Below are 23,248 nucleotides of genomic sequence, written 5' to 3' on the forward strand. Positions count from 1 at the left end.
AACTAATTATTGGTGAGATAAAGAGTGAACAAATGGAGTCATTGGTTTCATCTGTATACTAAGTAAAAAAATGATCTATGTAACTTGTGAGCAGGGATGAGAAGAAGAAAATGGGGAAAGTGAAGGAATGGGTAACATCACCCAAGACACATTGTACTCATAACCTGGCTTATGAAATCATAACCCCTTTGTATAACTCCTTAAATAAACAATAAAACTTATTTTGCCTTTGAAAAGAGTTGCTATATATCTCACCACCACATTTGAAGCATGGGAAGTGTTTGTAAAAACAAAGTGCTTCTCGCTACATTGCCAATTCTAACAATTTCTATTAAATAAAAGCATTCATTTTTTCAGCTGGATTTGTTAACATCTTACTGCTTCAAAATACATCAAACATCAGTTGAAAAAAAATCCTAGAATTTCTTATATCTAGCATGTCTTTGCCACAACTGAAATCTATTACTTTTTCATGTTACTTAAATAAATTTGCTATACCTCTGTTGGTATCACTGTTTCTTTTTCTTTTGTGGGGAGGGGGCAGTCCTGGGCTTCAACTCAGGGCCTGGGCACTGCCCTTGAGTTTCTTTTGCTCAAGGCTGTTGTATTCCAGTCACCAAGGTGGGACTCTCATCCATGGTAAGACTCTAACACATAGCCATACCGGTGGTGTTTTATCCCGAATTCAAAGAAGAATCCAAGACACACAGTTAGTAGGGCTAGGATTTTATTTACCTCATGGTATCTACACTCCACCATTCAAGGAGCAAAGTGCAGCCCTGAGCTTCAATAGGCCTGGGTTTTCAAGGTTGAAAAACACATGCAGGCGATCAAGCCAGTTAGGCAAAGGAAGCAAATAGACAATAGTTACATATGATTACAATTCCAGTAAACAAGGTATTATTGACCAGAACACATTCAAGATGTCTTTCCTTCTCTTCCTATCTAAGCCCAGACCACATTCCAGGGTTTTCTTTTTGTATCTAAGCCCAGACCACATTCCAGGTCTTTGTGCTCTTCTGAGGGAATTTCCCCCTCCTCAAAGGGGCCTTGTTCCGGGAGTCATCATAGTCTGGATGTCACAAAGGCTCACTGTAACACTGAGCCACCATAACACCTCTGGCCTTTTCTGCTTATGTGGTAATGAGGAATTAAACCCAGGGCTTCATGCACACTAAGCAAGCACTCTATCACTAAGTCACATTCCCAGCCACACTGTTTCCTTTTTTTTTTTTTTACTCGAGTCATGTCGTGATTTTGGTAAACGTTTCACTACCCAAAGTCATTTGCTACAAGTGATCCTATGGGTCCTAAGAATTATGTTTGGAAACTTCAGATCATCTCCTTTCCTGGAAAGAATAGAGGCAATACTTAATTTCATTGTGGCCACTGGTAGCACCATAGAAGGAAGGGTAACCCACAAAAGAAATTTTTCTTTGTTCTCTGGAGAGAGAAAGGATCCAATTTCTAATCTCCGGCCCTCTCCCAGCCCCCCAAAATATTCCAAACCCAAGAGAAGGAAATAAAATATTGGACAGATGGTAAGAATATCATGAGAGTTCTTGTCTGGCTCCTTATATGTAACTCTGAGAAGAAACTTCTATGTTAATCAGCTTTCTAGTACTTCCCATTTCATTACAACCAAATTGAAAAGAGAAGAGGTTTGTTTTCGCTTACCGGAGGTCTTGGTCCATGGTCTGTTGTGTCCATTCCTTTGGACCTGTTGCAGCAGCACTGTCTTAACAGGGTGGTAAGGCAGGGTACAGTTATGCACCCTAAAGGTGGGAAGTAAAAGAGAAAGGGATGGGCTTAGGTACTATGATCTCCTGCAAAGGTGGACCACCAATGACCTAAACATTTTCACTAGGCCTCATCATCCAATAATGCCTATATAAGGACTATATCTTTAACATATGGACCTATGGATGACTTTTAATATTGAATCTATATCGCCCCACAGCAAGCAGTCCTGCTCCAAAAGAAAGCAGTTCTTGAATAGTCCAAGACAACGAAGAAGCATTGTCAGGCATGTAAAGGGAGATAGGTTTGCACTTACAAAGTTCACACACCTTCACATGTGGCAATGATGCTCATGGGAAAGAACGAGCATGTCACACGCACATTCTAGGAAGAAGGAATTCAAGTCTCCTTGCAACAAAGATGAAAAGAGATGCATTGGTTGGTGGGAACAACATGGCGGACCGCCTCATGCAGCTCCAAGACGCGGTGAATTCTCTTGCAGATCAGTTTTGTAATGCCATTGGAGTACTGCAACAGTGTGGTCCAGCCTCATGTAATGACATTCAATCAGCAATTAACAAGGACCAGCCAACCAACCCCACAGAAGAATATGCTCAGCTTTTTGCTGCACTGATTGCCCGGACAGCAAAAAACATTGATGTTTTGATAGATTCCTTACCCAGTGAAGAATCCACAGCCGCATTACAGGCTGCTAGCTTGTATAAGCTGGAGGAAGAGAACCAAGAAGATGCTACCTGTCTGGAAGATGTTTATCGAGGAGATTTGCTTCTGGAAAAGATCCAGAGTGCACTGGCTGACATTGCTCAGTCCCAGCTGAAGACAAGAAGTGGGGCCCACACCCAACCTTTCCCAACTACTATCACTGTCACACCCTGGCCTGAGAAAAGGACCGGTCCATGCCGTTAGAATTCCACAGCAGATATACCAACACAGCAACATCAACCTCTCACACATGCTGCCTTTCGGCTGTTTTTAATTCTTTCTTCATTATTGATACATAAGTTTATAACATCCTGATGGAATCTGCTTTAAGCCATCTTTGTGTCATCATTTTGGTTTTTTCCCCTCTGGATGAAGATATAAGACAGGTATACAATTGTGTTCATAATAGAGTTAAGCATATAATAAAGCTGTGCTGTGGTTTTTTCATTTAAAAAGAAAAGAGATGCATTGATTTAAGAGTTCACTCCATATGAGCAAGAGTATCTTCTTGGAGGAAGATATTGTACCATGGGGCATAACATGCAGAAAATACATTTTCTTTGTTTGTTTGTTTGCTTGCTTTTTAGTAAGACAAGGCTTGCAGAATCCCAGAGATGTAAAGGACACAAACCAGTCCTCATGAAATAGCCATTTATTTCTTCATAGTCTCTCTCCAAAAACAATGATGCCATCAAATGCCTTCCTCATCACCACCACCTTTGGTCTTATATTTTTGCCAGTCTTGGGGCTTGAACTCAAGGCCTGGGCACTGTCGCTGAACTTCTCTATTCTCAGGCTAGCACTCTACCACTTGAGCCACAGCACCACTTCTGACTTTTCCTGTTTATGTGGTACTGAGGAATTGAACCCAGGGCTTCATGCATGCTAGGCAAGCACTCTACCACTAAGCCACATTCCCAGCCCTTTGGTCTTGTATTTTTATTTACGTGTGTGTGTGTTTGTGTGTGTGTGTGTGTGTGTGTGCATGCATGCATGTGCATGCATCCAGGCATATGTTACTAATGTTCATTAACTGTTTCTAGATTTCTCTAGATCCCATTGTTGGCATGCGGGCAGTCCACATGAAGGTACATCTAAAATCCATGCATAGAGGAAACTCTGGGGAAAAAACTCTTTCTAGAAAAAATAAGATGTGTTTTTGACTCCTTAGATCCTTTCTTTGTTATGTGATAGGTTGTCAGTAATTATCTAATACTTCTCCATGTTTCAGTACGATAGGCCACAAATCCCTTGTTGATTATGCACATCTTAGTTTTGCACATAAAAGTTGGTATAACTAAAGGCATTTAATCAACACTTGCTCAAATAAGTAAAAAAGATGGTCAACAACCTTCAGTCTTCAGTGGAAAATATCACGTATTAACATCATCCTCTAACAATTCAGTGAAAGAACTGGGTTCATCATATCCACAACCATAGAAGATCTCCAGAGGCTGCCCCTGTTCTCTTCTGTTTTCATAATCACCCCAGTTTATTCTTACAACAATGCAAGGTTTATCCTTACTACAATCCTATGATGCACATATCATCCCTATTTTTTTAAGAAGCAGTTGATTTCTTACTCTAAATATGTGAAATCTAAATGGTTTGACAAAATGTTATCAGCCAAGTCCTATCTCTGATGCCATGAAGATAAAAATATGGTAAAATATGGGCTAATGACGCTGAGCCTGCCTTTATGTGTCACATGTTTGCATACAATGATTTGGAGTATTTGATATAATAGTTAGAGATTGCCATAGTGACTGACACATTAGGAGCAATCAAAATATTCTGCCCATATACTTCTTAATGATTCTTCATTTTCTATCAGTTTATTTTCTCGTTTCTCTTAAACCACACACATCCTGTTCTCCCTCACCTTGCTGGACTTATTTAATGAAAACCTGAATCTTGGGTAGTATCCATGCCAGGAACAGAGTCACAAACCTCCTAACTGGCACTTCCTAGCTCCATGGCTGCACAAAATATCAGGCAAATTGGTGAGGAGGGAAGCCAAGGCTGAGTGAAATGATGAAAGACCTAGGGAAGGAACGCTAATTTGCAGCTAATTTCTAAAATATTGGCTAGAGATTTGTTCTGCTTCGTGGGGACACTGGAGGGATTCAGGCATCACCAAGTCATTCTTCAGGGATGATTAGAGATTCCTGGAAGCTTCTGGCTCCCCTTCTCCACCTCCCCCACCTCCCTGCCACCCTTATATTGCTGAAAGAATAGAAATGAATTCAAGAACCCAATAAGAATTTGTCTCGCTAAGACTTGATTCACAATTGGAAATGACACAAAATTCAGAACAAAACAACCAAAAACTAAATAAATAAAAGCAATAGTGTCAAGAAGACTATCACTATCGGATACCTGTGCTAGAATGGACAAGGTGCTAGGCAGGTCCCATCATGAATGGACCACATCTCAACAATAAAATCAAGGGAAGTCTGGAAACAGCATGCATGAAGGACATCCATGGAGGGAAAATAAATAAAAAGGAATGAGTCACTCAAGCTGAGTAAGAAAGGAGAGGCAATTTTCCACAGAAGCCTCCTAATGAGGATTTCAATCCACTTAAAATTTCTTTCCATCCTTCCCTCTTCTGCTATTTCTCCTCCTACCTGTACACTTCTGTGCATTCTTTAGGGATGCAAACAGCTCAAGATCTGAACTGAACAGAGACTGAAACATAGATTTATAACTACCTTTCTTGGTTCACGCTTCCCTTCCGCTACCAAGCAAACCAGTTTGCTATCTTTATGCCCAGATATTTCTTTCCTATAATTATCAAGCCATTGCGGACATTTCCCTATGAAAACACTGCTGTCTAAGCTAACACAATCTGCACATCTTTGCTGAGAAGCTCTCTACAGAGCCTGGAAAAGACTTTGAGCGTGTTTCTAGACTGTGGGTAGAGTCAAGAGAGCACTGGAGAGACAGCTTTGATGGCATTGTTTTTCATTTCACTGAGGACGACTCATGTTTCTCTCCTTAAATATACACTGCAAGCCACGAGAGATGGCAGCTGTCTAATTAAAGCTGATAAAGCCTCCTTAAAAATGAGACTTGGGGAAACACATCATTTCGATTGTAGAGCTGCCCAATTTTCCCTGGAACCCAGAGGGAGCTGTGTACTGTTCGGGAGGGACAGAGAATGGGACATGAGGGAGAAACGGCAAAATTACTGGCATCGTCAAGTTGTTGGTATGAAATAACAGAACACACATGATGCATATTTAATGCAAACTAGATAACTTTACTTTATAAAAGATGCAAAAGGATAACCTCATCTACCATTAAAAAATCCACTGATGAGGCTATGATAATATACCAAATCCCTTCTTAAATTATGAAGATTTAATGGGAACAGTTTGTTTTCTCCAGCAAACTTCTGCTGGCAGAAGAACCTGGGAAACTGAAGCAGGGATGTGACCAATGTGCTTAAGACAGGGATAGTTCAAACCAATCTCGCTCTCTTTGCTTCCTTCAGACTGACAGGGAGATCATGTTCACTTGAGTTTTAGGTAGGTGACTCAACACACATGTGGACATACAGTGTTTAATTCAGGTACCTAAAACAAGAAGGAGAACTTGGCTTCATTCATGCCCTCTTTATTGTTTGATAACATTGTCAAATATTTATTTTCCCCACTTATAATATTCTCCACTAATTCTGTGACAGGCCATGGCACACAGCCTGTTATTCATCCACTGGTCTATTGTCAGAAATAGAACATAGACTTCCATGATGGTGGACTACATAGGACATATGTAATTTGGCAAAAGGCAGAGTCCTGTGCACTAATTGAGCAACTACAGAGCCTGATAAAAACAAAATACAGAGGTCCTGGTGATCTGAACACCTCCATGCCAGATCCTTACTCCTGTGGGAATGGATGCCCTGACTGCTACAGTTTCAGGCACATGTCTGAGGAACACTGATGTATAATCTGTTCTCATATATTTCCTTCATACTTCCTTAATTTATGCCTAAATAGTAATTCACAAAGAAGTAACTTTCTTTGTTAGTCATCATTTGTGTCTTAAGCCTGGATTCATGTTTGCATTGCATCTGGGGTAATGTTTCTTTTACTGTCATTGAACTCATTCTCCTAAGTCTCAGTTTCTGGCTTCTATTTTGTGTCCTAGATTTTACATACCACTCTCATCCTTACTACTTCCACTTTCTCCTAAATTCAGCTAATAGTATCATCTACTTGGGCTGGTGGTGTCATTCACCTTTATTTTTGTTCTCATTGCCAGTACAATGATTGTCTATTGGATGTAATGATACAATTTCTTTAAGACGGGGATTTGCCTTCCACGTATTTTTATTGCCCATAGAATCTGACTTAATTGTTGTTACTGTGAATTTTTTATTCCATGAAAAAAGCACCAGAAAAATTTCCTGGAGGCTAAAATCCGAAGCTGAGTGTGGACATTGTTCCAGCCCCTACATTGTTCTTCTGCACAAAGGCTTTCAGGAAGAAGTTGGTTAAAGCAAGGAGAAATATTGACCTCCACACGTGGACACAGCATTGTGCTAAAGAGCAGTGGAACAAAGGCCCAAGCCAGACTTTTTTCAAACTGTTCCCATAGAGTTTCTCCCTCCATGGAATTATAATTGGTAATATATACACAAAAGCCTCCTAAGATCAAATGAGTTCAGAAAAGGCAAGGTTAAATAAAGTTTAACAGGTTATTTTACTGCAGTTTGGCAGAACATTGAATAACACAAATGCACGATGACATTCCAGGCAGGGGAGTCATGGGCAGAGTTCCCAAAAGCATTTCAATGTAGACTATTTCCTCTGGGAGCTTCATGTGTGGCTGGAAAGCACAGTCTGGAATATGCAACTCTAGATGAGGTTTGATCACTTAGGAGGATCCCTGATGTCTGTAGAGTTGTTGTTATATCTCATTTTTTTAACTTTCCAGGGAATAATTCATGCTGAGAAAATACCAAAGTCTACTTTATATTGCGTATGTAGTCATGGTGGTGGTTGTTGTTGTTGGTGGTGGTGGTGTTATTGGTGGTGGTGGTGGTGGTGACGGTGTACCTAAGTTTCAATTCAATTGAATCTCAATTGAATCTCAATTTCAATTCTTGATCTATACTTTCAGCTCTTTACATTTTGGTAGGTTTTGACACAAGATCTATTTTCTTTCTCAAGCTTGCAAGGAATGCAGTCTTCCTGTTTATGTTTCATATTTAGCTAGGATGAAAAGCATGTGCCACTATACCCAGGTTTCTGTTTTTGTTTTTTCTTATCAAAATGGGAATCTCACTGCTTTTCTCCCACCTCAACCTCAAACAGTGATTTGCCTTATACCTTTGTTCTGAGTAGCTTGGATTAAAAGCATGAGTCACCATGCCTATCCACTGCCCTTTATGTTGCTATCTTTTCTTTGCTCAATACGAAAGTAGAATTTCTATCTTTAAAAAGAAGATGATAAACAGACTGATAAACTTATCTGTAGACAGGCCAAAAGAAGTTGAGCATATGGCCATGCAATTGTAATCCCAGAACTCCAGGGGCTGATGTAGAAGGATCTTAGGTCACATTTTCAGGCTAGCCTGGGCTATACATGTCAAGACTCTGCCTCAGATAGCAAAAGATAGAAAGACAGGCAGACAGACAGAGATATAGAAAGAGAAAGAAGGAGGAAAGGAGGAGAAAAAGTGAAAAAAGGAGGGAGGGAGAGAGGGAGGAAACTAAAATATACATGAGTAAGTATCATAAAAAGTTATATGTATGATTATAAAGCTCTGGAGGTCAAAGCCTTTGCATTTAGGGAAGGTGAGGTCAAGAGTAGAAAGGGGATTGTATTCCTGTCAATGAAGGATCCTAAAGTAAATGGCACACGTACTGAAACTGAATAGAAATCAGTGAGACCTATCAAGGTGAGACCAGGAGAAAAACCCTGGAAGTTGGTGATAGATAATAATATGCTACCTCTTTTCATGATACTAAGTTAGTGCCACACCAAGCTAGTACTAATAGGTAGAATTATGTTTATTGTACTATCTACATTGCAATATATGTCTCTTTACATATATGATTTGAGTGGCAATTTTCTTTTTTCTATCATGTCCTTCCTTAAACAAAACTATAAAGCGTTCCTTCAGTAGATCTCATACATTTTCTCTTGAATACTTGAGAGCACAAGGGGCTGGATTGAATGTATGAAGATATATAATTTTAAAACCTTACAAAATTTCCCGCATTTACTCTAACATGAAATATAATTATATAAGCAAGCAGTTTGAGTTAGGGAGAAAAAATGAGATCCATTACGCATCATATTATTGTCTCATCTCATTGGAAACAAGAATATTAGCCAAACTCAGTGAGCCATAAGTCAATACCCAATGTCTTTCTTATTGCCCTAGATAGTGTTCATATCCTTTGACAATGAAAACCAAGCTGGCCTTTGCCTTTGCTAGATCACCAGGCAGGTGAGAAATGACTGGTCCTCATATTTGATTCTCCAAATCCTGTGAAAGCCTGACTAGCAGCCCTTTTCCTGCCACCTGTAGAAAATGAAGTGACCATTCTAGTAAGTATCCAAATGTAGAATGTTTGTACAAATGAAACCTCTGACCGACAAAGCCCTATTTTGTATTCTTAGTCCAATCCCAAGAATACTCCGCTCTTTCCATTAAACCAGATCCTAATCTATTGTGTTCTAATTGACAATTTGTTTGCTTTCCCATTAGACTCCAATCTCAGCAAAATCAAAGATCGATTTGATCATGACCAGCATCTACTCTACAGCACAAGGATGACTCCTGACTCCAAACAGGCAAGAAAGCATAAAAAAAAATAAAATCCTGTAAAAATAATAACCATGTTCAGGAATTTGATTAAAAAAATAACTCCTCTTAGCATATAAATAGGGAAGATGTTCCTTAAAAAAAAAAAAAGAGTTTCCAGGCACCGGTGTTTTGAGGTCTGAGGATTGTAGTTCAAAGCCACCTTGGGCAGGGAAGTACATGAGACTCATATGTCCAATTAACCTGAAAAAAAAAAAAAAAAGAAGAAGAAGAAGATAAAAGAAGGAAAAAAGAGAAAGCCAAAAGTGGAGGTATAGTTTAGGGATAGAATGCTACTCTTGAGCAAATAAAGCTCAGGGATAGCAACCAGGTCTGTGTTCAAGCCTCAGCACAGGCACACATACATACACACACACACACACACACACACACACACACACACACACACACACTGTTATAACTCTAACTATATGTGTGTATACATATGCATTTGTGAAAATGCTATAGATTAAACACCCAAACTCAGTACACTGAGTAAAGCTTAACAACAAATACCCTTCAGAACAGCATGTAGGTAAAATTTCAGAAGTAAGGGAATAAGCTGATTAGGTGGGAAATGGGTCAATAATTTTCATCATTCAAATATCATGCCACATTGCTGGAGATAACCAAATAAGAATTAACAAGGATTTAAACTTTTCTCTGGTGCATTTGCAAATCCTAAAAGGCCTGCATTGCCACGAACTTAAAAAGTTAATTACAGTATTGTAATACTTTAAATGAACAATAAAACTGCAGACCATAGGTAATCTCATGAACCCTGCTGGATGCAACACATTACCATTTTGTAATGAGAGTCAATCATATCATTTAAACTTAGGAAACTATGATCTGACATCAAGAGAGAGAGTGTGTATCAATAATCATAGACAGGAATTAGTCACAGGTAGAAACAAGCATTGGACTGGCTATGAGTCTTCCTATGAAATTCTTTTTTTTTTTTTTTTTTTGGTACTGGGTATTGAACCCAGGACGTTGTACTTGCTAGGCAAGTGCTTTGCCACTGAGCTACATCCCAGCCCCTCCTATGAAATTCTTTAAAAACAGTTTCTAGAATGTGTATATCCCAAACGATACTCTTCCTCAGAAGAAACAATGAAGAAATGTGCTAAAGCATTGATGTTGTGAATTGAATTCTCTGGAAAGCAGATAGTGAAGGAAGTTTAGGATATAAGATGTTTATTAGAGAATTCCTTTTTTTTTCTTTTCTCTGTTAGTATTGGCATTGGTGATCAAACCCAGGATGTTGTACATGAGAGGCAAGTACTTTGCCACTGAGCTATATCCCAGCCCTATTGGAGTAATCTTTGTTTTGGTTTGTTTTGGTTTTTGCTGGTACTGGGGCTTGAATTCAGGGCCTGAGCACTGTGTCTGGCTTCTTTTTGCTCAAGGCTAGCACTCTACCACTTGAGCCACAGAACCACTTCTGGCTTTTTCTATATATGTGGTGCTGATGAATTGAACCCAGGACTTCATGTATATGAGGCGAGTACTTTACCACTAGGCCATATTCCCAGCCCTGTTGGAGAAATGTTATGGCACCAATGCTTGTAGAAGAGACACTTGTAGGAGAGAAGTAAGTTTGGACAGAAGAGAAAATCAATTGGTAAACCAATGAGTTTCAACCAACCCCTCGAAGAGCTGAAAAGCTGTGCATATTATAATGATGTATCAGAGCTGTCCCCATTTGGATAAAAAGGCAACAGCTTTCATTCTGTTATGCAGATCTGTCATTGGATGTTGGCTTCCCTCAAGAGGAATATAAATCCGAAACAAGTTTGTTCTCTGCAGTCAAGGCAATACCTGAATGATCTAAAAATCAATATGATTTTCCCCAGGACACTTATTTCCTCCTGCAAAGCTGAGAAACGACCAAGAACACTAGCAAATGAGAACCCATTGGACTTCCTGGTAATCAAGAAGTAGAGATACAGATGAAATAAAGAAAACTAAATCTGTCCCTTGAATGTACTTTGTAAACAATCTCTTGTTCAAGGTAGAAAAGACCTGAGGAGGAATGAAGGTGCTGAAATCATATTCACTCTTATTTTTCATATCTATTGTCTTGCTGCCAATGTGGTGTAGTGAACAGAGAAGGCAACATCATCACTAATTCAAAATTAAGAAAATGGAGGGTTAGAATGAAAAAGTGATTTTAGTAGAATCACTTAGTTTGTCTCAGAGCTATAGCAACATCCAAGACTTCAAGTATCCAGTTGGACTCTCCTTTCTTCTTACCTAATAGTTTGCTAACTGAAAACCCATCCCACATAAGAGCTTTGGCTCAGCTCAGTGCATCCAGCCCCAATTCTTAGAAGAAAAGAATATGCAGTGTTTTTTCTGTGGGTTCCTAAAGTCCATGTAGAGCTAACATTCTAATGGTCTTACCAATGCTCCTCTCTAAACCACATTTAGTCCTCAACTCTCAATATTATCTCATACCAAAAGTGTCCCTTGAGTTAAATTAACAACTTCAATGTTTAACTAGAAGTTGAGAAATCTGGATGCTGTTGCATCACCTCAAGAAAATCCCTTCTTACTTTCCTTATTTGTAAAATGTTTTGTTGGGTTAGATGATCTAGTTCCTTCTATATTTGAGAGGTAGATTATGAACTGACAAGCTGACTATTAATGGCTTCTAAGCACTCTGCAACAAAACAAATGCTTTTCAGGCACTGCCAATGTCAAATTCTATTGCTTTTCTTTTGTCATACTGTGATTTTTTTTAACCTCCATCACTTGCTGCAAAAGTCAGAGCAGTGCTTGTGTTAACTTGAAAATTTAACCATGGGCAGTTTTATTATAAATTTTCTGTTTATTATTGCTTCATTATTTTCCCAAGTGCTAAAAACAAGCTAAAACAGTATGTTAAAGGAAGTTCTATGAAATGTTATCCTCCACAAGTACTCATTAATCTTGATTTTTCAAGGTTGCCAGAGACCAAACTAATCAGACCTAGGAGCACATATATTTAGTACATAAATTATTGATGTTACTGTAGAGAGGACCCCAGAGATCTCACCAACAGATCATTTTACAAATGAGGAAACTAAGCTTCCAATATAGGAATAATGCAGTGTGTATTAGTCTTTGTCATTGGCAAAAAAAATGAAAGAGAATTTTTGAAATGATAACCCATAATTATATTTCACTCTTAATTATCATCTATACAATATTACAAAAGAAACAAGGGCTGACACTCATTATAAAGACTTCACTATTCTGCTGAGTATAGATATGGGTCCCAAATAGATTTTAAGTGGCCACAGCATCTACAAGGAGAAGGAGGCATTGAGCTGAGTACCAAATGATCTTTTCAAGCCACGTTGTTTGTATTTTCTTCCTCACAGAGATAGAATCATGAAATGCCTAGACTAATATAATAAATACGGAGCATAGGTTAGCCATCCTAGCCAGTAACACCACGTACATGTGATCATAGCAATACAAATGCTAGTTCACCAGAAGCAGAGAATGAATGATGTTTGCTTTTCTCTTCCCACATTGAACTGCTTCCACTCCAAATTCCTCCCATCCTCAGAACTCCTGACCTTCTGATAAATTACAGTAGAAGTATTCATTCCATAGTCCCCTTCTCCTTCTCACCTACCAAGATTCAAATGCAATGGCACTGCTGAGAGGAGTCTCTCTATTTCCTCTCCAACAAGAAAGAAACATGAAAGTTTTGAAAAAATAATTTCCCAGAAATAATAATGAATCTAAAAAGTTTTATGTTTTACTCCTCTCTTGGGCCTTCTTTCAATAGTGGTGGAGAACTCCAGGGCTTAATATTCAAATCAAAAGCTTTGGTCTCCAAAACAGAATTTTGGTGCAGTGATGGTGCCCAGAAGATTGAATTTGTTGGAAGCTGCTTCTCTTGACTCTAATTGCACTGCATAGGTGCATTTGCCCCAACAGCTTCTGGGCATAAGGCCATGCCTTGTGGTGAGTTTTTTTAGAAAATGCCAATGCACTTTTCTAATTTGAGTTCTTTGGTATTGAAAGCACAATGTTCTCCTAGTCAACACTGATATTAATGTACAAAAAAAGCTGTAATTCAGCCACTATATGCATCCTGGCCAAGCTTTTTACCTTGAGATAATTTGTCTCTGCCTTGAAACTGTGGAGCGCAGTGTTTTTCTTTTCATTTCCAGTTTCCCTGAAGATATTTATATGTGAAAAAAAACAGGAGCAAATATATACTTGGGTTCTTATTTGCACAAAATACCCACAAAATTAGGGCGAAATTCAACACCAAGCATTCTCTGCCTCCCCCGCCTAACTGTCCATCAAGACACAAAAACTTGAGCTGAGCAATTGAGTCTTACATTTATATCTCCATGACATTTAGGAAAATTGAAGACTGGAAGCTACACATACAAGTAAAACCAGTGATTAGAGACAATGAGATTCAGTCTGGAATAAAAATATATATATATACAGCAATATTATTAAAGAGACACTGACAAGTCCCTTAGACCCCAAATATAGACTACACAAAAAAGCCAACAGTTCTAGAATTCAGCACAAATGTAAGCGTGGGTTTCTTTTAACATCAATAAAAACATGTTTTCCCACAGTTATGCATTATGTCAGAAACATTTAGAACTCACTTATTTGAAACATAATTCAAAATGTTTTTCCAAGCGACTTTCACTGAGAAGCAAGTGCCCAGAGCTTTAGAGTACGGAGAGAACATGTTTTGGAGGTAGTCAAACAGTGAGAATTGAACTCTGTCACAAGATATATCTTGATGATGCATTTAATTTCTCTATCCTACAACATCTATGTGTAAAGGCAGGCACTACTTAATCCCACAAAGTTTCATTGTTGTGAAGCTTCAATAAGACCAAACAGGTACAAGTCTTTGATATTTACTAGCTCTAAATTGCCTTGTAATTCCTTTTGCTTTCTCAACAGCCATTCCATACCTAAAGTGCATTTTGGGTTGAATCAGTAAGGAAGAGCCTCTGAGAATAAAGATGCAGTGGGATTGAAATGAAGTTGAAAGGGTCTAAGAACGATGCAGTGGGAAAACTCAGTTCTAAACTGAAAAAGGCATTTTAGTAGCACAATAAGTGTGCACTCGTGTTCAAGAACATGGAAAACAAGGAAGAATATCTCAGAAAATGAGCAACCCAGGAAATAAAGAGTATACTGGACAGATGAGAGGACTTGAAGTTGCACATAAGAGCAACAATGCAATACCAAGGGCAGTTAAATAACCTTAGAAGAAGCCTTGAAAATAGATATCCTCAACATCATAGAGAATAGCTTTGTAACTTCCCACGGGTCTCTTGTGCATCAAAATAGTGTGAGCTTTACAGAAAAAAAGAGTAAAACAATACTTTTGCTATGAAGAAGCCAATATACTCATACATTCAGAAAGAATACAAGAGAAATAAATTCAAAGTTTTTGGCAAGTCAAAATAAGATTGGTAGGGGCTGGGGATATAGCCTAGTGGCAAGAATGCCTGCCTCGGATACACGAGGCCCTAGGTTCGATTCCCCAGCACCACATATACAGAAAACGGCCAGAAGCGGCGCTGTGGCTCAAGTGGCGGAGTGCTAGCCTTGAGCGGGAAGAAGCCAGGGACAGTGCTCAGGCCCTGAGTCCAAGGCCCAGGACTGGCCAAAAAAAAAAAAAAATAAGATTGGTACTATAAATGAAAAGCAGAATGACATACATATAGAAGTGATTAAAAGAAGTACTAATATCATTTAAATGTAACACTTTGATGATGATAATGATGACAGTGACAATAAAGGTACTAATAATATATTTAAAGCTTTATCACTTCCGTGCTCATTGTTGCATTACCAACAGCTCCATGAAGTAGTATCTTACCATTTTTCCCTGAATAGTAAGAGCAGAAATTCATAAAGATAAGGATGCTTCTTGGCATATGTAAATGTTAAGAGAGGGAATCACAGGCGAGGAGAACATGCACAAAAACAAATAAAATGAATTGGGTCATTTATTTAACAAAGTTAGAGCAGCCTATCCTGACAGGTACTTAAATAAAATAGAGTACAGTAGTTGGAGATGAGTCTGGACAGAAAGGTTATAGAAAGCCTTGAATTCCAGATTTAATGTAATTGGCATCAGAGAGTCATTGAAGATATTGGTGAAATGAAGTGATAACATAAAGCTCCTCCTTAAGAAGTTTGATATGACAGGAGAGTATAGAATGCATTAGAGAGTAAGAAGAGAGCTATAAAGAGCTTAGAGGTTATTGAAAAATGTGTCAGTATAATAGTAATATTTCCCAGTTACCCTTGAAACCTTTCTAAGCAGAAAAATTGACCTCAAAATAACTTTGTTTGGTAGGCAGGGATCCTTCTAGTGCAAGAAAAGTTTGGGATACAGTATAGGTTTATGACCCAGAAAGAATATAGATGAGCAAAGAGGAACTTGACAACCTAGCTGACAAACTTCCCCACATATAAAGATGAGAACTCCACCTCTATTTCCTATCCATTTTTTTCTTTTTACACTGGCAATAAATTGAGCATAAGTAAAAGAGAACTAGATGAATAATTTTATGATCTTTACTTTTATTTTTCATTCAGACCTGTTTTTAATAATGAAGACCAACACTTCATCATGATTTCAGTTTTGCACAAAGAGCCTCCAAACCTGTCTATATTAACAGATATGATGGAGAAGGGAGATTTGCATAATGTCTGGCTTAGGTGGTGGAAGAAGATAGAATTATGAGCAAAGAAGAATGGGAAAACAATGGGGGTCAAAGGAGTGATTAAAAAGTAGAAGTACAATCCTAAAACTCAGTACTATAAAAGCAAAACTTTTCTTATTGGGTAGCTCATGCCTTCTGAAGTTTCAGATGAAAATTCAACTAGGCAATTAACATAAAGCTTACAAGTTCATACTTATTTCCTATTGCTTAAAACCCAATTTAGAAAAACACTAAAGTTATGAGAATCAAAGTTCAACAAAATAAACACCAGGAAGTGGGGTGCTTGAATGGGGAAGATGAATGAAAAGAGGAAGAGGGAGAGAATGTAGTCAAGGATTGAATGTACATTCTACAAAATTAACAAGAGTAAGGGGAAAGAGTGGGTATGGAAGGGAAAGGTAAGAATGCTGAAAGGGGTGATATTGAATAAGAGTATGTTCTCAAGCTGTCTGGTTAAATGTCCTTTGTACAATTACTTAAAGATAGTAACAACAGGTATATAGAAGTGGTATTGCATAACACGTGTTATGCTCATAGACATATAACACCAGTTAGCCACACACTGAAGTATAAACATTGTATGTTACACTGCAGTCCATATCTCTTCCCATTGCTTCAGCAGATAGGGAAGGAGAACCTTAAATGAAACCAGCGTATAGACTAAGATTTTCCTATACTCTACCATTTTTTGTCCCATTTCCTTTTATCCATGATAGTTACAGAACAATATCGTATAACCATGCTCAAGTGAAGAACAAACCATTTCTGAAACCACAACCTAAAGTTTTTTGTCCATAACAGCCTGGTTTTCATTGTCATTCATTTTATACCTAAATAATTTAAATTTTATGTGAGTGTTTGGCATGCCCATTTAACCCATTGTATTCATAAGATCATTGGTAAGTGAGAACATGGGTGGGTTAAGGATTGGTGTTGTACAAAGACATTGAATATTGAAGGCAGGTAACTTAAGATAAAAATCCAGTCATTAAATGTGTACACTTGAGGCATTTCATCTTCCTAGCCTTAATTTCTTCATGGGTAATTTATGAGATTAAATTAAAAACTGGTACTCTTTTTAAATGGAACATTCCGTGAGTCAAAGCCTTTTAAAGAAATAGCCAGTAAATTGAGGCTCCAGAGGCAGATGGCTAAGCCTGAAAAGTCCAGGAAGTGACAGCTTCTTGGCTACCCAATTACACCTTTCAAAGAAAAATAGGAAGTACCCAACTGCTTCCAATTATAATATGCGCTGTGCTGGGGAAAGACAAAGTCAAATGTGTTAAAGGCCTAATGAGGTGTGTGGGAGCAACCTCCCTCTGCAGCTTGCAGTGTTTTCACACTGTTAGTTTCCACTGCCTCGTCAGCAGGCACAGAGGGAGCGCCCAGGGAAAAGAGCAGTTGCTTTCTGGCCCAAGAGGATGGCACAAAAGAAACCATAAATGCCTTGATGGTACTGCTCTTAGGCAACCTGAACAGAGAATTCTTAGGAAGTTTCTTTTTCAGCATGAACATTCTCATAAGAGAAATGTCAGCTATGTTGGAAAGAGTCAGATCCATCCGGAAGACCACTTGACAGCTGAGCCAAGCTTGAGGAAATCTGGATGGGAGCCCTATGGAATTGGCACTGTGGCTTTTCTCAAGGCAGGAATTATACATACAAATATATGCCTGGGCAACATAGAATACTAGAAATGACCCTTTATGCTTTCGAGGACATATCTACCAAGAGGATTAGTGCTGTCACTCCCATAGCTAAAAATCACCTAACTTCAGAGATTTACTTGTAAGTACGAATATCCAAATGAATTCCTACTTCCTATACTTACTATACTTAAGTAGAAGCAATTTTTAAAATTATTTTGTCATTGTACAAAGCAGTTTTTTATTTTATTAAGAAATCTTGTGAATACAACATATTTTGATCAATGTTACCACTTTCAACATTCTCACCATTTCCTCTCCTACCAACTCATTCCTTCACTCTTAATTTTGTAAGGATGTACATGGGCTTTGAAGTACATATTGCATATGAAAGTTCAGATCTTATACATTATTATAAAGTTATTTGAAAATTCACTTTTTGAATATACATTTTAAAAAATCCTGACAGTATAAGATTCTATTTATAAAAACCATCAGGAAATCTCTATTTCCAGATTAATGCCCAAAAATAGCATTTGGCCAGGTGCAGTGGTTCATACCTGTAATCTGAGCAATTTGGGAATTGGAGATCAGGAGGATCGTGGTCCAAAATTTAGTGAGACTCCTATCTCAATCAATAAGATGAGCCTAGTGTCATTTTGTTGTAATTCCAACCAAGTGAACATTTGGATAACTGTCTATACCAGTCCTGGCAAAAACATGAAACTCTACCCAAAAATTAAACTAATGCATGAAAGAACTGGAATGCACTTGAGTTCTTATCAATAAAGGGCAAGATTATGGATTCAAATCCCAGTGCTACCAAAATATGCATATATTAATAATTTATTTCCAACTATAGAAGCAATGGTCTTTCTGAGAATCCTGACCCACTCTTTCATATTTCTCTTCATGATGACTGGCATTGATCTTTCTGCAATTCCACTTACCTTTATTTCTCCATCCTTAGCAATAATTAAAATGGCTGTATAATTGTGCTTCAGATTTAAAATATTCACTCTCATAGATGAGAAGGATAAAGCATCCTATATTCTCTTTTACGTGTGTAATCTAGGCCCAAAAGGTGATAAAATAAGTATAAAATTGTAAGTGTTGTGTAGAGGAACCACTGGGAGGGGAGAGTGACAGGAGAAGTTTGAGGGCCACTTATAAACAAAGGACTTATAGCATGTAAGAAGACAGAATAAGAAAACACATTAAAATTCCTTTAAAAGAGAACGGGTAGAAAAAGGTCAACACACAGAGTGCACCATACCCACTTTTATATTGCATGCATGCACATATCGAAATACTGCAATGAAACTATGGTATGATTGGTATTATAATTGGTATTATTATTGTATATAAATATATATATACCTTGGTATAATTAATACCTGCCAATACAAATAAATAAAATTTAAATATGTAAATGTGCCCTAGATATCTTATGGAAAAAAAGCATCTGATTTAAAAAAAACGTTGATTTCAGTCATGGAACACAAGGGCTCTGATTTTCAAGGTACATTGTATGAACAAGGTATAGAAGGAATATAAAAACGAAGGACTCAGTATCTAAAATACCTTCACATATTACCCATTTATCTATGTCTATCCCTTCCTTGATGCACTAAGTTAAAACAAGTACCAAACATCTCCAAAATAAGCCCATAGCATGCATGTAGGCAATGAGAAGATATTTAGCACTCAAATTCTGATATTACTTTCAAAATGTTTTTCAAGACTATTATAAATCAAAACACAACATCAATTTTTTAAAAGTCAGGGGACAAAAAGAGGTTTCTATAATTTACTATAGTCAATCTGAGACCTTACCATTTTGTTACCAAATAAATAAAGCAAACATAAAGACAGTGCAGAAAATTTTAAATGCCTTTAGCTGATCCTCAAACCAGTGTTGTTCCTCATTCCTTGTCACCAGGGTTGTTTCTGACCTCAATTTAATTTAGCAGGGAGGATGATTCTTCTAATCCCTGAAGAATTACTCTGAACTCCAACAGACCTCATCACATTCCCTTAAATCAGCTTTACTTCCACGGGCATGTTAGACATCTATCAACTGTGAACTTGAACTAGTCACTGCATCTTCAGAGGAGTTCTAATCTCTTCCCCACCCTTACCTCATCCTTGACCTGCCTATGCATAATAGGCAGTTAAATGCCATTTTGCTATTTGTAAAACACAAAATAATGCCAAGTATTTCTAGTTTCAGTCTCTCTTAATGTCCATCTTATTTGCTGGCATTATTCATCAAGCATAACATTAGTGACTATTGCAGATTTCTGCTGCAGTAATTTCTGGAAGCCTGGACAAATAAGATGAAGAGAAATACCCAGAGCAGGTGGGTGCTTAATAGTGACTTATTACTATAGTGATGCAGATTCTTTGGGCGCCTCAATGAACAGGGTGATTTCACCCACGAGGGAGATTATTATGAAACTGCTATCATTCTGTCATGAATAATTGATCATCATACTGCTCAGGAAAAAAATCACAACAGATGTGATAAACAATGCAACAAATGTGACAAAGAGGGAACTTATAGTTTATTATTTTCCTGCCTATTATTTTACCATTTGTGAAGATTGCCACAGGCAAAGTCACCCAATTCCTGTACAAGTATGTAAACTGCATGACAAGTAAAAGAGTATAATTAAGTGATTTAACCCTGACTATGCAATAGTCCCCTTGAGTTTTTGGCAAAGGCTATTTCAAAAAGAATGCAAAGACTACTGACGGCTCTTTCTCTTGAACTGAGTTGGAGATAGTATGGTGGGGGTGAAATTTATATATATATATATATGTATATGAATATGTAAGTTCGTGTATATACACACACTAGCATATTGAAAAACATTGAAACTTAAATAGCAGTTGGTGAGGAGGGGGAAAAGGAGTGCATTTGATCAAGGTTTACTACTCTATGCATGAATGTAATATTGCAATGAAACCTTTATGTATAATTAAATTATACATCACATAAAATGGGAGAAATGGAGTCATTCTATATTGTGATTAAATACAACTCAGATTCAGGATTGAAGGCAAGATATTAAAGCATTCTTTTTGAGACCTGTTAAATAGATGGTATCTGTGCACTCAGGGAGTAATAATCACCCTAAAAATGTCAAAAACCTAAAATAGCACAGTGTTATGTCTCACTCAAGTTACATATACATCAGACCATCATGCATTGACCTTTAGAGATGTTTATAACTAGAATGTTCCAAGTCATTATGAAAGAAGAATGAAAAAAGAAATCCATGTACTAAATCTTGGGACCTACTCAAGCTATAGAATCCATGTTTGGTTAATCAATAGAAGTTATCAAAATGATATTATTTAATCCTCTCCTAGAAGTTTACAATCCTCCCCAAGTCATTTACAAGGTTAGTGATGGCAATGAAAATGGTATAAGTATAATAATTATAAGAGGAAGAAGAGGAGTAGAAGAAGGAGAAGAAAAAGGAACAAAGAGGAAGGAAGATGACAAAAATGAGGACACCAAAAATGACAATAATGAGGAAGAAGAAGAGGAGGAGGAAGAGGAGGAGGAGGAGGAAGAAGAGGAGGAGGAGGAATTCACCACACATTCCAGATATTGAGTAGGTGGTTGGCTATATTAATGTGAAATTCAGAGTACAGGTCAATCTAGAGATACAAATTTGAATAAATAAATTTACTTTTTATTAAAGGCATAAGGCTGAATGAGATTAACAAGGAATGACTGTAAAAAAAAAAAAATGGAGACTCAAAGTCTTGATCTGTGAACCCTGGAATGCTCACTGTGTTAGGGAGTCAAGGAAGACCATGAAAAAAGACTTAAGACAAATACCACCTCTCACCCTATACAAAAAAATCAGTTCGAAAATGGGTCAAGACATTAATTTAAGGCCCACAGCTTTAAATTTGTGAAAATACAAAGGAATCACTTCAAGATCTAGGTTTAGGCAATGACTTTCTGAAAAGGATTCTAAAAGCTCAGGAAATGACAACAAGAATTGATCAATACAATCGGACTACATTAAAAGGCTTGTGCGTGGAAAAGAAACAACTAGGAGTGTGAAGAGAAAGCCTACAGGATGTGAGAAAATATTTGGTATCCAACAGAAGATTAATACCTAAAATATAGAAAGAACTCAAAGAGTTAAAAGAAAACAAGAGTAGATGTGATCAAAACTCTTGGGTGGGCTTCCATGGGGGCCTAAGGTTGAGCAAGAGCCATTACTGAGAGTAATGGCAAACTTCTGTGGGTACTTGGAGGGCAAGTACTTTCTGTTGCATCTTCCTTTTGAGCATAGATATCAAGGACAATGAGGTAAAATGCAGTTTAGGAACCCATTGGAATCTTTTCCTGTATCCTTTCATTTGATCAGACCCCTTTGGGCTGTCCTTATGGTTTTTCATCGTACCTAAGACTGTCCCTGACTGTACAGTAGAGTGACTGGGACAGGCACTGGGTGTGCAGTGTGCCAACTCATGGCTCAGGCCAAACTCAGATGACATAGAGCCGTTGGGTTCTTAAAAACAATCATCTTCCTGTTGACAAAGAAAATGACTGCAAGCATGTCAACCAAAGCTCACAGAAAGGGAGAAACTGGGACTGAGAGCTTAAGAAAACTTATCCCATCAAAGCTGCCCCAGCGAGGACAACAAGTTCTGTAAACACACCCCATTATCAGTGCATTCACCAATCTACTGAGGAAAGGAAACAGTGTAGTAGCTGGATGCATCATGACCTATACTCTGAAAGCTGTGAAAAGAAGCCAGTTAGACAAGTACCACGCTGCTTCAATTACTGAATGCCTCAAGCTGACAGACACCATGGCATCCTAGCTATGAAGTAGAAGATCACTGAGTGTAGAGAGAACAAGCACCGGTGGGCACTGATGCAAGAGAAGCTGTCACATGAGCTGCTGGAGGCTTTCTATACCCAAGGTCCAGTGACAAAGAGGAAGCATGCCATGCACAAGCTGTTCAAAGCCAACTGTGCCCTGGCCCACTTACTGGTGGGAGGGGGAGCAGAAAGGGGATGGGAGGAGCCAAGGCTCTCCTCTGCAGGAAACCAGGAGAGTCACACTCCCATTGAAAGGTACACATGAGCTAAGGATGATATTCCTTTTACATAGGGAGGGGCAGCATATTTGTTGCCCATTACTTACGCTTGTTTACTTCTGGAATCAGTTTCCTTGCTCACAAAGACTTATTATAAATTAGACTGAACATATTGATTTGGGAATCTCTTCTGAAAAACTGAGGTCCTACCTTCTCTTCCCACACTTAAGGATAGACCTTTAAACAGTATAAAATGAAGTCATTTTAGTATGACAAAGAATATAAAATCCTCATTCTAACCTGGTGAAATATATGATCCAGATCTATCTTTTATTAGAAGTGACCAGTGATGTGTCCCCATGGCAGTCTTTGTGCAAAATGTTAAAAAAATTAAGAAAACTACATTGAGATTCCATCTCTGAATGACTAATAAAGAACTATAATCAAAGAATAACTATAACAGAAAGTGAAAAATGAGCGTTGGCCAAAATGCAAAGCAAAAGGAATTTTATATGTT

General features: G+C 37.9%; 1 protein-coding gene and 1 pseudogene across 1 annotated transcript; both read left to right on the forward strand.

Moving 5' to 3' along the window:
* The first annotated feature begins 2,193 nt into the window (after positions 1 to 2,193).
* On the forward strand, positions 2,194 to 2,891 carry LOC125364011 (mediator of RNA polymerase II transcription subunit 21-like). The gene has a single exon (XM_048363407.1). It carries the CDS (start codon positions 2,194 to 2,196, stop codon positions 2,665 to 2,667), a length of 474 nt encoding a protein of 157 aa, XP_048219364.1. The 3' UTR covers positions 2,668 to 2,891.
* A 2,742-nt stretch (positions 2,892 to 5,633) lies between these two features.
* Positions 5,634 to 22,778, forward strand: LOC125363934 (annotated as a pseudogene).
* Positions 22,779 to 23,248: the final 470 nt, after the last annotated feature.

This window comes from Perognathus longimembris, chromosome 15, assembly GCF_023159225.1.
Source record: "Perognathus longimembris pacificus isolate PPM17 chromosome 15, ASM2315922v1, whole genome shotgun sequence".
Classification (NCBI taxonomy): domain Eukaryota; kingdom Metazoa; phylum Chordata; class Mammalia; order Rodentia; family Heteromyidae; genus Perognathus; species Perognathus longimembris.